General features: G+C 43.4%; 1 protein-coding gene across 3 annotated transcripts in view; it reads left to right on the plus strand.

Annotated features, from left to right (window-relative positions):
• sfxn2 (sideroflexin 2) overlaps positions 1 to 11,612 on the plus strand; it is a 147,577-nt gene extending 135,965 nt beyond the window's left edge. For all 3 annotated transcript variants that reach the window (XM_072238912.1, XM_072238911.1, XM_072238913.1), the window contains 2 exons: positions 9,640 to 9,687; positions 11,373 to 11,612. In XM_072238912.1, the coding sequence (XP_072095013.1) occupies positions 9,640 to 9,687; positions 11,373 to 11,472 (148 nt within the window). In that variant the 3' untranslated portion in view covers positions 11,473 to 11,612. The remainder of the gene's footprint in view (positions 1 to 9,639; positions 9,688 to 11,372) is intronic.
• Positions 11,613 to 14,071: the final 2,459 nt, after the last annotated feature.

Consider the following 14,071-nt stretch of genomic DNA (forward strand, 5'->3'; position numbering starts at 1 on the left):
GTTCTAAAGGGAAGATGACACAACCTTGGTGAACGAGAGAATTCGAAGCCAACATAAAAGCCAAAGGGAAGACATATAATACAACAAAGATTACTAGGAAGTTAGAGGATTGGGAATCTTTTAAAAACCAACAGAAGGCAACTAAAAAATGTAATCAAGAAGGAAAAGATGGAATACAAAGATAAGCTAGCCAATAGCCAATAATATCAAAGGGATAAAAAGTTTCTTCAGATACATAAAGTGTTAAAGAGAGGTGAGAGTAGACTTTGGACCATTGGAAAATGATGCTGGAGAGGTAGTAATGGGAGACAAGGAAATGGCAGATGAACTGAATAAGTGTTTTGCACCAGTCTTCACCGTGGAAGACACAAGCAGTATGCCAGAAGTTCAAGAGTGTCGAGGGGAGGAAGTGTGTGAAGTAGCTATTACCAGGGAGAAGGTTCTTGGGAAACTGAAAGGTCTGGAGGTAGGTAAGTCCCTTGACCAGATAGTATACACCTTGGGGTTCTGAAAGAAGTGGCTGAAGGAATTGTGGGGGCATTAGTAATGATCTATCACAAATCAATTGGTTCCAGAGGACTGGAAAATTGCAAATGTCATTCCACTCTTCAAGAAGTGAAAGAGGCAGATGAAAGGAAATTATAGGCCAGTTAGTCTGATCTCAGTGGCTGGGCAGATGTTGGAATCGATTTTAAAGATGTGGTTTTGGGACACTTGGATGCACATGATAAAATAGGCCATAGTCAGCATGGTTTCCTTGCCTGACAAAGCAGTTGGAATTCTTTGAAGAAATAAGAAGCAAGATAGACAAAGAAGAATTGGTGGAGGTTGGGTCACTTAGATTTTTAGAAGGCCTTTGATAGGTGCCACACATGAAGCTTCTTAACAAATTAAGAAGCCATGGTACTACAGGAAAGATATTAGCATGGATAAAACAATGGCTGATTGGCAGGAGACAATGAGTGGGATTAAGGGAGCCTTTTCTGGTTGGCTGCTGGTATTCCATGGCAGTCTGAGTTGGGACCGCTCCTTTTTACTGACTTAGATGACGGAATTGATGGCTTCATGGCAAAGTTTGTGGATGATACGAAGATAGGTGGAAGAGCAGGCAGTTTTGAGGAAGTAGAGAGGCTACAGAAGGATTTTGACAGATTAGAAGAATGGGCAAAGAAGTGGCAGATGGAATATAGTGTCAGGAAGTGTATGGTCATGCACTTTGGTAGATGAAATAAAAGGGTAGACTATTTTCTAAATGGAGATAAAATTCAAAAATCTGAGGTGCAAAGGGACTTAGGAGTCCTTGTGCAGGATTCCCTAAAGGTTCATTTGCAGGTTGAATCAGTAGTGAGGAAGACAAATGCAATGTTAGCATTCACTTCAAGATGACTGGAGTATAAAAGCCAGGATGTAATGTTGAGGCTTTGCAAGGTACTGGTGAGGCCTCACTTGGAGTATTGTGAGCAGGTTTTTCTAAGAAAGAATGTGTTGACATTGGAAAGAGGTCACAAAAGTGATTCTGGGATTGAATGGCTTGTCATATGAAGAGTGTTTGATGGCTCTGGGCCTGTACTCATTGGAATTCAGAAGAATGAGGGGTGACCTCATTGAAACCTATCGAAAGGTGAAAGATGTGGAGAAGATGTTTCTTTTGGATGGGGAATCTAAGACCAGAGGACACAACCTCGGAATAGAGAGGTGTTCTTTTAGAATGGAGATGAGGAATTTCTTTAGCCAAAGAGTGGTGAATCTGTAGAATTCATTGCCACAGGCCGCTGTGGAGGCCAAGTCATTGGATATATTTAAGAGAGAGGTTGATAGATTTTTGATTGGTCAGGGCATGAAGGGATACGGGGAGAAGGCAGGAGACTGGGGCTGAGAGGGAAAATGGATCAGCCGTGATGCGATGGCAGAGCAGACTCGATGGGCCGAAGGGCCTCATTCTGCTCCTGTGTCTTATTCCTGGGCTCCTACACTGTGCAGCCTTTGTTTGGCAAACCGCAGTACCAAGCTACAGTGCATTTATTTATAAAGAACCCGGCTGGCCATGGTCATCCTGAAAATGCTGGAATACCTGAAGACACACACTCAGCAGTTCAAAAACGCCCTGCTGGTAGAGGCAGGTACATTACAGATAATTAAGAAGCTCTTAGAAAGGCATGTGGACGATAGTAAAAAAAGAGCTATGTAAGAGGCAAGGTTAAATTGATCTTAGAGTAAGTCATAAAGTTGACACAGCAACATAAGCCAGTGGGCCTGTATTGTGCTGCAGTGTTCTATGTTCTGTGTTTCCCTCCTGCTATCAGGTTTTGAACAGACCATGAACAATACCGTGTTATTCCTCTGTTTTTCTGTACAGTTGATTTATTTCAGTGATTTTATGTCTTTGCACTGTACTTTCAAGTCATCCAAGGCAGTGTTAATAAAGCTGATTCAGGTTTTGACTCTCAGCCGCAGCAGGACAGGCCACATCCATGGGAAGACATGCAGAATTGACTCTTCAGGCCCACCTGAAACATTAACTCTGTTTTGCTTTCGCATTTTCTGGTTTTTTTTTGTTTTAGATTTCTGTCATTTGCGCTCTTTTTTGATTCCCGTCCAACCTGCACTAGGGGACTTGTAAAAATTGTTGACACTCGATCCAATCCAAAACTAACACAGTCATTCTCTGTGAGGCGTGGATCGGATAACCTAATTGTAGCTTGATTCTTTATCGCTATGAGACCGTGAGAAATAGGAGCAGTACTGCCCACTGAGTTCTCAATCATTCTATCATGGCTGGTTTATTATCCCTTTCAACCCCACTCTCCTCCCTTCTCTCCGTAAACTTTGACGCCTTTACTAATCAGAAACCTATCAATCACTACTTTAAGCTTACCCAATAACTTGACCACCTTGGCCATCTGTGGCAATGAATGCCACAGATTCACTACCCTCTGCTTAAGACAGTCCTCCTCATCTTTGTTCTAAAGGGACACTCTTTAATTCTGATGCAGTGCCCTCTGGTCCTAGACTGCCCACTACAGGAAGCATCCTCACCACATCCACTCTGTCTAAGCCCTTCAATATTCAATAGAATTCTATGAGATTCCACCCCACACACACACACTTCTAAACTCTAGCCATCAAAATCTTCTCATATATTAACCCTTTCGTTCCTGGTTTTATCCTCGTGAACCTCCACTCGACCCTTTCCAATGCCTGCACGTCCATTCTTCGATATGAGGCCCAAAACTGCTCACAATGCTCCGTGCCATCTGACCAATGTGGTACATAAGTTTAAATGTATAAATTAATTGCGAGACAGGGTTACTTGACCTTTCAAGCCTGCACTGTCAGTCATTGAGATTATGGCTGACCCAAATGTAACCTCATCTGCCTCTCCACAGTGACCTTTCACCCTCCTGCCTATCAAGAATCTACATATCTTTGCCTGAAGGATATTCAAAGACTTTGCTTGTCCTTCGTTTGAGGAGGACATTTCCAAATGTCTCATGGCGTTCTGAGAGCCTACATCTGTTTTAAAAACGTAAACAGTCATCACCCCAGTTCTAGATCTTCCCACAGGAGGAAACATCCATTCCAAAACTTCCCTATTGAGAAGGCTTGCTGACAATCAGTCCACTGCTCTACCCACTCGTGACTGTGCAACTCGTCACAGCTCAAACACCATCTGTAAATCTGCTAATGACACCACTGTTCCTTCTTCCCCTTTGCCATCTGGTTTCTGAATAGTCCCTGAAACCACGAACGATATAGTACCTCTTTGTTCATCTTTTCCGCTGTTTATTTGTTCTGGGAACTGATAGTAATTTTTCTTGTCTTGCACTGCAGTGCTGCCGCAAAACAACAAATTTCCCAATACACATCAGTGATGGTAAATCTGATTCTGGGATGTTCAGGGAAGTTAGTTCTCTTTTCTCTTCTCTCTTCTCACTCTGTTCTCTCTCTTCCTTCTCTCTCTCTCTCCCCTAAACTAAATTGGGTACTAAATTAGAAACTCGTTCATCCCAGGTATTAGTCTCACTAATCTTCTCTGGATTGCCTCCATAGCATTAATATCCAACTTTAAATAAGGAGATCGATGCTATGCACAGTACCCCAAATGCAATTTCACCAATGTCTGATATAATTGAAGCATAATCTTTCTACTTTTTCATTCAGCTTCTCTCAACACAACCTGAGGATGTGCTGGGGGCAGCCCGCGCTTATCGTCACACACAACATAGCAAGCTCATTATGTTCACAGAGCAACAACAGCAGCAACAAATCAACTGTAACAAACCCTGCCCCATTATATATGTGCACGCGTTCTCTCTCTCTCTCTCTCTCTCTCTCTCTCTCTCTCTCTCTCTCTCCCCTCTCCCCCTCTCCCCCTCCCCCCCCCCCACTCTCCCACTCTAGGATCGGCTGGCTTTGGCCTCCAGCATATTCGCAGATGTTGGATCTATGACTTTACAAATGGGCCTGGGATCCAGGGGTCCAATCATAGGGCCTCGAATCGACTTCCTATACTCGAAGAGTCAGCTTTTTTTTACTAGTGTTTATGCAGGTCACCAGAAACTCTGATGAAGGGTCTCAGCCTGAAACGTCGACTGTTTACTCTTTTCCATGTACGCTGCCTGGCCTGCTGAGTTCCTCCAGCATTTTGTGTGTGTGTTGCTTTGGATTTCCAGCATCTGCAGATTTTTTTGTGTTTATGGAAAAACAACAAACTGTGCAAAATAGAAAAAGAGAAGAAAAAAAAATTATCAGCATCAGAATCACTTTGCTGCCAATATGTGAAACATACCAGAATTGACTGTAGTCTGGTGCCAAGCATAAAACACAGGGCAATACCATAAAAGACAACACAATGGCAACCAAGTTTACAAGTCAATAGGTCAAACAACCATGAGCAATCAACAATTAGCAGAGTGGTCACGTGTGCAAACATCAATAATCAAACTTAATAAATGTGAATATATGAACAAACTCAATAATTACCAACAGAAGAGGGAGAGCAGGAAAGGCCATTTAACAGATGTTGTGCAGGGACAGTTAGTGTATTACACCTGGGTGAGTTATGTTGAGAAGCTGGGTAGCTGCAGGAAAGAATCCTCGGAGATGACGTGTAGTCCTGGTGGTGATGGGCTTGTAGCGTCTCCCTGATGGCAATTTGGTGAATGGGTGACCGCTCTGGTGGGTGGAGTCAGCATTAATTCTTCCAGCTCTTTTCTTTGCTCTGGTGATGAACGGGTCTCTTAATGTTAGTACCTGACAGCCAATGATCTTCTCCACTGAGTGAACTACCGGTGCATCCTGGACTTGGAGAGGGAGGAAGCCGCAGAGAATCAAACATTGATAGAGGTGGTCTTAACACTCTCAGTGATGGCTAAAAATTCATTAGCAAATGCCCTAAGATGTGAAATTTCCTTAGCTGCTGTAGGAAGAACAATCTCTGCTGGGCTTTCCTTGTGATAAGCGTGAAGTGCTTGTCCCACTTCAATGTGTTGGTAATGGTAGTCCCCAGGAATTTGAATGAGTAGACCCCAGACACTGCCTGACAATTAATTTCCAAGCAGGGACAGGTAGGGGGTTGCCAGCGCAAGACAACTCTCAGTTTCACTGTCTTATTGCATTAAGCACCAAGTTGTTACAAGCACACCATGCTGCAAGACGGCCTGCCTCTCCTTGATGGCAGGTCAGATCATTATTAGAGATGAGTTCAACTACAGTCACGTCATCCATGAACTTTAGGATCTTAATGGGTTTGTCTGTGGAGGTACAGTCATTTGTATAAAGTGAGAACAGAAAGGGTGAAAGAACACATGCCTGGGGAGAGCCCGTGCTTATAGACACTGGATTGGACAAGTGGGAGTACAGCCTTACATACTGCTTCCTTCCTGTCAGGAAGTTTGTAATCCACTGACAGATGCTGTAGGGTACAGATAGCTGGGTTAGCTTGCTGTGGAGCAACTCTGGAACAATAGTGTTGAAAGCGGACACAAACAAGATCATATATAGGTGTTGGGGGGGTCCACATATTGAAAACTGCAACAAAGTCACAATTTAACAGCATCCTCAGCCGAGCAATTTGATCTATAAGCAAATTGTAGCAGGTCAAGAGGAGGAACAGTAATGGACTTGAGGTGGGCTAGCATCAGATGTACTAAGGTTTTCATAACTACTGAAGTCAGAGCAACTGGCCTATAATCATTAAGTCAAGTGAGTTTGTGTTTCTTGGCAACTGGAACGATTATGGCAACTCTAAAGCTGTCCAGAACCCTGCATAATTGCAGGGAGGTATTAAATATCTCAGTGAAGACAGGTGCTGACTGGTCTGCACAATGCCGTAGAGTATCAAGTGAGACGTCATCAGGGCACGCAGCTTTTCTTGTGTTCTGTTTTCCAAATAGATAGCAAACGTCTTCTTGTTTCACAGAAAATATAGAGCAGGATAGAGGGAGGGGATGGGGGGATTGGGGGGAAAAGGTTGAATAAGGTAAAGGAGGATGGTGACATTGGAATCGTTGTGAAAGGGAGGGCGTATCAGGTCAGAGGAAGTGAGAAGAGATAGAATTGGATTGTACTTATCAAACTGGCAATGAAACTAATTGATCTGATTTGCCAAGGTAAGGGAGGTGGAGACTTGGCAGCACTTCTGTTTGAAGTTGGTAAGACTTGACTTTGCAGGGAACTCCAGAATGGACAGATTTTGTTGTTGAAGTCTCTGTCTAGCTGAGCCTTGTAAGTGTCTTCCACCATTTTCAGAGCTTTATTAAACTGTCTTTTGTAGAGCTGTATTCCTCTCTGTTTCCAGACATGTATGCATGATCTGAGAGTCAACTCCCTGGTGAACCATGGCTTGTCATTGTGATACCTCATAATGATCTTTTTAGAAAGACACATCTTCACAGAAGAATATTTAAGGTGTTACAGTGTCAGAATCAGGTTTATTATCACCGGCATACATCGTGAGATTTGTTAACTTTACAGCAGCACTACAATGAAAATCATGATCAATAAATATAGGGGAAAAAAGTTACATTAGGTGTGTATAAGAAAGTAGTGAGGTAGTGTTCACGGGTTCAATGTCCATTCAGAATTCGGATGGCAGAGGGAAGAAGCTGTTCCTGAATCGCTGAGTGTGTGTCTTCAGGCCTCTGTATCTCCTCCCTAACGGGAGCAATCAAAACAAGGCAGGACCAGGGTGGTGGGGCTCCTTAACGATGGATGCTGCCTTGCTAAGACATCACTCCTTGAAGATGTCTCGGATACTATGGAGGCTGGTACCCATGATGGAGCTGACTAATTTTACAAGTTTCTGCAACTTACTTCACTCTGCAGTAGATTCTTCCCCCATACCAGATGGTAATGCAGCCGGTCAGAATGCTCTCCACGGTACAATTTCCTCAAACTCCTCATGAAATATAGCTGCACCGCATCTGGGGCAGCTAATTATCTGGTGGTATTTGGGCAGATCAAGTTTCATGTTACAATGGGTAAAATGACAGATTGGTAAATTGCACAATATAGACAGACTGCGTTGGTGCAGCACCCATCATAAAGAATTCTTTATGACCAACTTAATGAATAACTCTTTGTGATTAACTCCTTGAGGTGTGGTCACCCGTCATAATACCAACAGTGAGCTTATGCACAGAAAACTCTCACAATCAGGTGATCAGGTGACATTGACAATGTTGGTTTCAGTGGCCAGCACGTCAGGGTCCCTCCCCAGTTCTCTGAAAAGGTGTCAACGCATATCCGATACAGGACTGTAACAACTGTGGTGCAAGTGACACCTGGTTTCTGATTTGTAAAACCCAGTCAACATAAACTTCCAGCCAATTCAAAGTTCAAAGTAAATGTATCATCAAAGTGCGTATGTGTCACCATATACAGCTCCGAGATTCATTCTGCTGCGGGCATTCACAGTAGAACAAAGAGATATGAAAAACTACACACAATGACTGATTGACAAGCAACATACAAAAGAAAGACCAACAAGCTCCCCTCATTCTGTCAGTTACAGAGTACCAGCTCTGACACCATCCTCTAAAAACAGAACTGCTCCCTTTAAGAAGTCTCATGAATTCCAGCTTATAATCACCCTCTATGTTAGGACATATTTTCTGGCATCTGTACTAAACTTCCCCTGTACTCAGGGCACTGCATCGTCCTTCCAGTTTCATCTGCGCTGTAAAATTCTGTCAGGGAGTGGTATAAACTTCTCCGTCCCTTTGGACTTCACTTCCAGGATACCTCTTACCCTGGGATCTTAAAATACTTTTAGCCATCGCCCTATACATTTGGTCAAAAGAGAAGAAAACTGAATTCAAGATTTGAAATGATAGAGTAGTCTAGTATAATGTTCACCCAGGGACTGTCTATCGGTGGGTCCTCAGGTGCTGTAGAGGCCAGTATGGGATCCACATATTCTGGTGCAGTGTATTGTAGGCAAGACTAAGTGGTGGTTATGGTCAGTGGTTAGGGCTTTTGGTTGTTCAGTCTCTCCTTTCTCAGCTGTAACTGCAACTGTATGTATTTTGAAACTGTATAGTTTCCAAACAATATACTGTACGTCCATTAAAGGACAAGGGATTCTTCAGATAGGCACATCTTGAGGAATGCACACAAAGTGCTGGTGGAACTCAGCAGGTCAGGCTGTATCTATGGAGAGGAGTAAACGATTGATGTTTCAGGCTGCGAAGTGTCTCGGCCCAAAGCACCGACTGGTTTGCTCCTCTCCAAAGATGCCGACTGACCTGCTGAGTTCCTCCAGCGTTTTGTGCGTGTTCCATTAATAATTTCAAGTATAGTAAATTCTCAAAGGAGGATACGAGGTGACTTGATTGAGGTGAACAAGATGACAGCAGGCATAGATCATGGACAGCCAGAGATTTTTTCCGATGTCAGAAATGGCTAATACAAGGGAGCATAATTTTAAGGTGAATTAGAGGAAAGGAGGTCGGAAGTTAGGTCGGCTGGTGGCGCAGTGACATCAGCGCCAGTCTCCAGAATGGAGGTTTCCGGGTTCGAATCCAGTCGGGGCCGTTCACGAGTACGCTTTCCATCCGTGCCGGGTTGAGTGTTGAGCTTGCCACTCGACCTCGTAAAATAAAGAAAAATACTGCGAAATGTCTGTGTGAGGACTGGTGCCCCACACAGCCTTCCGATCCACGCCTTGTAAAGCATGAAAGTGCCTTATACTGGCCTCTCAGGCCTGAGTTGACGTCATCATCATCAGAGGAAAGGAGGGGGAGATGTTAGAGGTAAGTTTTTACACAGAAGGTGGTGGGTGCATAGAATGCCCTGCCAGAGGTGGTGGTAGAGGCACATTTATTAGGGGCATTTAGAAACATAGGTGTTATAAAAATGGCAGGCTATGCAGGAGGGAAAGGTTTGATTGATCTTTGAGTAGGTCAGTAGATTGGTACAACATTGTGAGCTGAAGGGCCTGTACTGTGCTATACTGTTCTATGTTTAAACTACATGCAAAAGTACCAATTTTTTTTTGAAGAACACACTGGTGTATGTTTGCCTTTGTAGCCTCAGTAACCTAGAAAGCTGGCTTTTGCAACAGTATTTACGAACATGTTATTCTACGAAATGAACTTAGCGTTCTAGATTAGGAAGCTTTTCTGTTTCTCTCCACAGCTTGATCTTCATGGTGCCCGCTGCCTGTTCGCTGTTCCCTCAGAGGTGGTGAGTTTACTGTATAAAGTTCTGTAGGCTGGCAGTTAAACATTGTTGCTTATCAAACTCCAGCATTGTGTTTGCTAACAATGCTAGCTAAAGAGAAGCACCTGTACCAGGTGAGAAGGTGAGAGCACATAGAGGACGATCTAAGAGTATTGGAAGATGATTCATCATTGTTTCTGGAGATCCTCCTCTGCCAGTGCTCCAGTTGTGTTGCATATTTGAAATTAACACCAGGCAGGTAAGTGGAGTTATAGGCAGTATGACCCTTTTCTTTAGAGAGTATCAGCATTACAAACATGACAGGTATCTGTCAAGCAGACAGGAATGTGCTGATCTCTTTGTTTCATGGCTATGAACTCTACATCTTAGTTCAGGAGTCTGGGATTCTTATTAATCCATATCTCTTGGTAAGTGGAACAGATCTCATAGATTCTACAATCTGGAGCTAGACCAACCTGGCAGTCAGTTTCAGAAGGAAATGCACGGTAGCGTAGTGGTTGGCACAACGCTTTACAATACAGGCGACCCGGGTTCAATTACCACAGCTGCCTGTAAGGAGTTTGTACGTTCTCCCCATGACTGTGTGGGTTTCCTCCCACTCTCCAAAGACGTACCAGTTGCTAGGTTAATTGGTCATTGTAAATTGTCCTGTGATTAATTAATTAAAGGCATCTGTTAGTCTTGCGAGACCATGGATCTGCGCCTGGAAAGTCTTCACTCTCCAGGGCGCAGGCCTGGGCAAGGTTGTACGGAAGACTGGCAGTTGCCCATGCTGCAAGTCTCCCCTCTCCACGACACCGATGTTGTCCAAGGGAAGGGCATTAGGACCCATACAGCTTGGCACCAGTGTCGTCGCAGAGCAATGTGTGATTAAGTGCCTTGCTCAAGGACACAACACGTTCCTTCGGCTGGGGCTCGAACTCACGACCTTCAGGTAGCTAGTCCAATGCCTTAAGCACTTGGCCACATGCCCACTGTCCTGTGATTAGACTAGGATTAAATCAGGGGATTTCTGGGCAGTGTGGCTCAAAGGGCCGATTCTGCATTGTCTTAACAAATAAAAATGGGGTTGAGTAACTGTAGGGTGTGCATGAGCAGGTGTCTTAATAGTCTGCAGGACATTGGGAATAGATTCAAGATTGTTTATTGTCATTCTTTAGTACAGGAGTGTGAAGGAGAATAAAATAATTGTTACTCCAGATCCAATGCAGCATTAAAAAACACAATAAGCACAGAGAACTCAATAAATATAAAAAGCAATCCTATAAAACACAATGCACAGGTAACTGTTAGAGTGTGGGCTTATCTACATAAGTGACACAAGGTGCAGGGGGACTGGAAGCAATTTCCCTGTTGGAAATGCATGTTAATGGGTGAATGGGCTTACGCGAGTGAGTGTGTGTGTGTGGAGGAGTGTGTTCTGGGGTCTGGGTAGGGTGGTTGAAGCCGCTAGCTTGGGAGGAATGGGATCTGGAGAATTGAGTTGTACTTGGGATAAGAATGAAAAAAAAATCCTTTCAGAGGCTGCACAATAGGCGTGCTTCATATTTGGGATAAAACACTGATCTGTTGCTGAATTACCGATAATACCAGTGCACTTTATCTGTCGTTCTAGACCACTCGGATGGAGGAAACTTTGCCGCTGTAGCTGCTTTCTCAAAAGGTTTTCTTTTTCCACTTTTCCACAGTTGCATGCCAACTTCTAAACTGGACCCAGAGCTGAGGGATTCAATAACCACCAAGTACGGAGATAAAGTGAAATACGTGTACTTCAACAAGGGGCTGTAGGCTTTAGCAGCTGATGTCCTAAGAAGAGCTGAGGACTCCTTTAAGCTTTATAATGGAATCAATGTTACCAAAGAGAATTAGAAAACAGAGGAACAAGCATAAAATGCTGGAGGAACTCAGTAGGTCAGGCAGCATCTTGGAGAGGAATAAGCAGTTAATGTTTCAGGCCACGACCCTTCATCTGGACTGGAAAGGAAGGGTCTTCCCCCATCTTATTCTGGCTTCTGCCCCCTTCCTTTCCAGTCCTGATGAAGGGTCTTGGCCCAAAATCTCAACTGCCTATTCCTCTCCATAGATGCTGCCTGACTTCCTGAGTTCCCCCAATAGTTTGTGTGTGTTCCTCCAGATTTCCAGCATCTGCAAAATCTCTTGTGTTTACAATTAGAAAACAGCCATGTGCAGTATGCTGTCTAAAGCTCTCACTACCACCGTCTCCCTGAGTATCCCATCACACTGAAGTGTTGTGTTTGGGTCTCTCATTCTAATGTGTTTACCATCTGTTAATGTTTTTCAACTTAATAGCTTGGCAGGGGAATAAACTTCACACGCACAAGAAAGATGAGGAACTTCAGACTGAACTGAAGCAGATTATGACTTGTATATGCACAAATATACATATTCACTTCTTGGAAATGAAAATCTGCCTGCTGGCTTTTTTCCAATTCAAAGCTGAAAGAAGAGAGGACAGAAACTTAGTTTTTAGACACCGCAAGCAGATGGAAAAGGGATGGGCTAGGTACAGTTATCCAACTCTCATTAAATCAAAGAAAAGTATTCTTTTGTGAATTTTACGAGCATGAAGATGGAATTTCAGTTGCGATGAATGGGAAGACTTGTTCACCCAGCGTCCACATCAAGCCTCGCTGTGTTAGGTGACACTCGGTCAGGAAGTAACATCTAACTTTGTACCTCAGGAAGAACACTTACTGAGTATGTGAGATATTTGACTCACATTTCCCGTATCGCTGGATTTGAATTAAAAGCAGAAAATGCTGGAAAGTTACAACATATTGTGGATCTGTGACAAATGATACCGAGGTACCCTATCAACAGAACTGGAAGAAGTTAAGAGATTTAAACTTCAAAAGAAATGTTTAGAAATTCTGTTTGAGTCAAAGTCAAGACTGGAATTGATACGTAATTCTTTGATATTTTTATCTAGCGAGGTACTTAAAATATACTGTGATAGGAGTGGGGTTGCTGAGCCCAGTTCTTGTGTTGGCAGGATGGTACAGTGGCTTTCTCTGCTGCCCAGTAGAACGCTGGGTGCTCCACCTTTTCTCAATTCTTTTATGTTCGGTCACCTTCCATTGAAAACCATCTGCCACTGCCAACCCACCAACTTTCTCCTAACTCTTCTCCACAATGTGCCACAACACTGCCAGCAACTCCTGTTGGATCCACTCGTGCCTCTTTGACTGCAGCCATTCCTCACACTGCTGCCTCCAAAGTCTACCAAGTTTACACTTTTGATCCATTATTTTTTAGTCTACACGTTGATCCTCAGAGTCTGATTGCACCAATCTGTTGGTTTTCTTTGGAGTGCCTAGACTCCAACCTCCAAATCCAAGTGACTGCACTTCCCTCTTCTACAAAGGTCTCTCATCAACCATCTGCTACATCGGCCTTCATCCACTACACTTCCATGGAAAGCTCTATTGTTTTATAGAACATAGAACAATACAGCACAGTACCGGCCCTTCAGCCCAACTTGTAGTTCCAACTTCTTAGCCTACTCTAGGAATCTAACCCTTCCCTCCTAAATAGCCCTCCATTTTTCTATCATCCATATGCTTATCTAAAAGTCTCTTAAATGCCCCTAATGTATTTACCTTTACCACCACCCCTGGCAGGGTGTTCCACACACCCACCACTCTCTGTGTAAAAAAAAAATTACCTCTGACTTTCCTCCAATCACCTTAAAATTTTGCCCCCTCACATTAGCCACAACGGCCCTGGAAAAAAAACTCCAGCTATCCACTCAATCTGTGCCTCATCATCTGATAGACCAGTATCAAGATGCCTCTCATCTCTCTTCGCTCCAGAGAGAACAGACCTAGCTCACGCAACCTATCCTCATAAGACATGCTCTCCATAATAAAGGTATCCCGTGAAGACATAAATGTCTGCAGAAAGTGGAAATTTGAAATAAAATACAAAATGCTGGAAACACTCTTCAGGTCAGGCAGCATCTGTAAAAGATTCACACTCAGATTCATTTACTTACTATAGGTGCGTCGAAACATACAGTGAAATGGGTTGTTCCTGTTAACGACCAGCACAACCTAAGATGTGCTGGGCAAGTTTTGACACCAACATGGTATGCCTACTGTGTTCAGCAAAAACAATTAAACATCTCCAGTGCAGGACTCTTTGGCAGATCTTTATCAGCATTTTCCAATTCCTCTGTTCAGCATTTCATCATGCTCCAATAAAGAGTCTTGGGCGAGAAACGTTAATTGTTTCTACAGATGTCAAGTCTCTTGCTGAGTGTTACCAGCATGTTCTGTTTTTATTAACCCTGAAGATAAATGTTTACTTGGAATGTAAAGCTTATTACTTTTATCTCTATTTTCCCTTATTTTTGATGTAAAATTTT

The sequence above is a fragment of the Mobula birostris genome, chromosome 21, assembly GCF_030028105.1.
Source record: "Mobula birostris isolate sMobBir1 chromosome 21, sMobBir1.hap1, whole genome shotgun sequence".
Taxonomy (NCBI): domain Eukaryota; kingdom Metazoa; phylum Chordata; class Chondrichthyes; order Myliobatiformes; family Myliobatidae; genus Mobula; species Mobula birostris.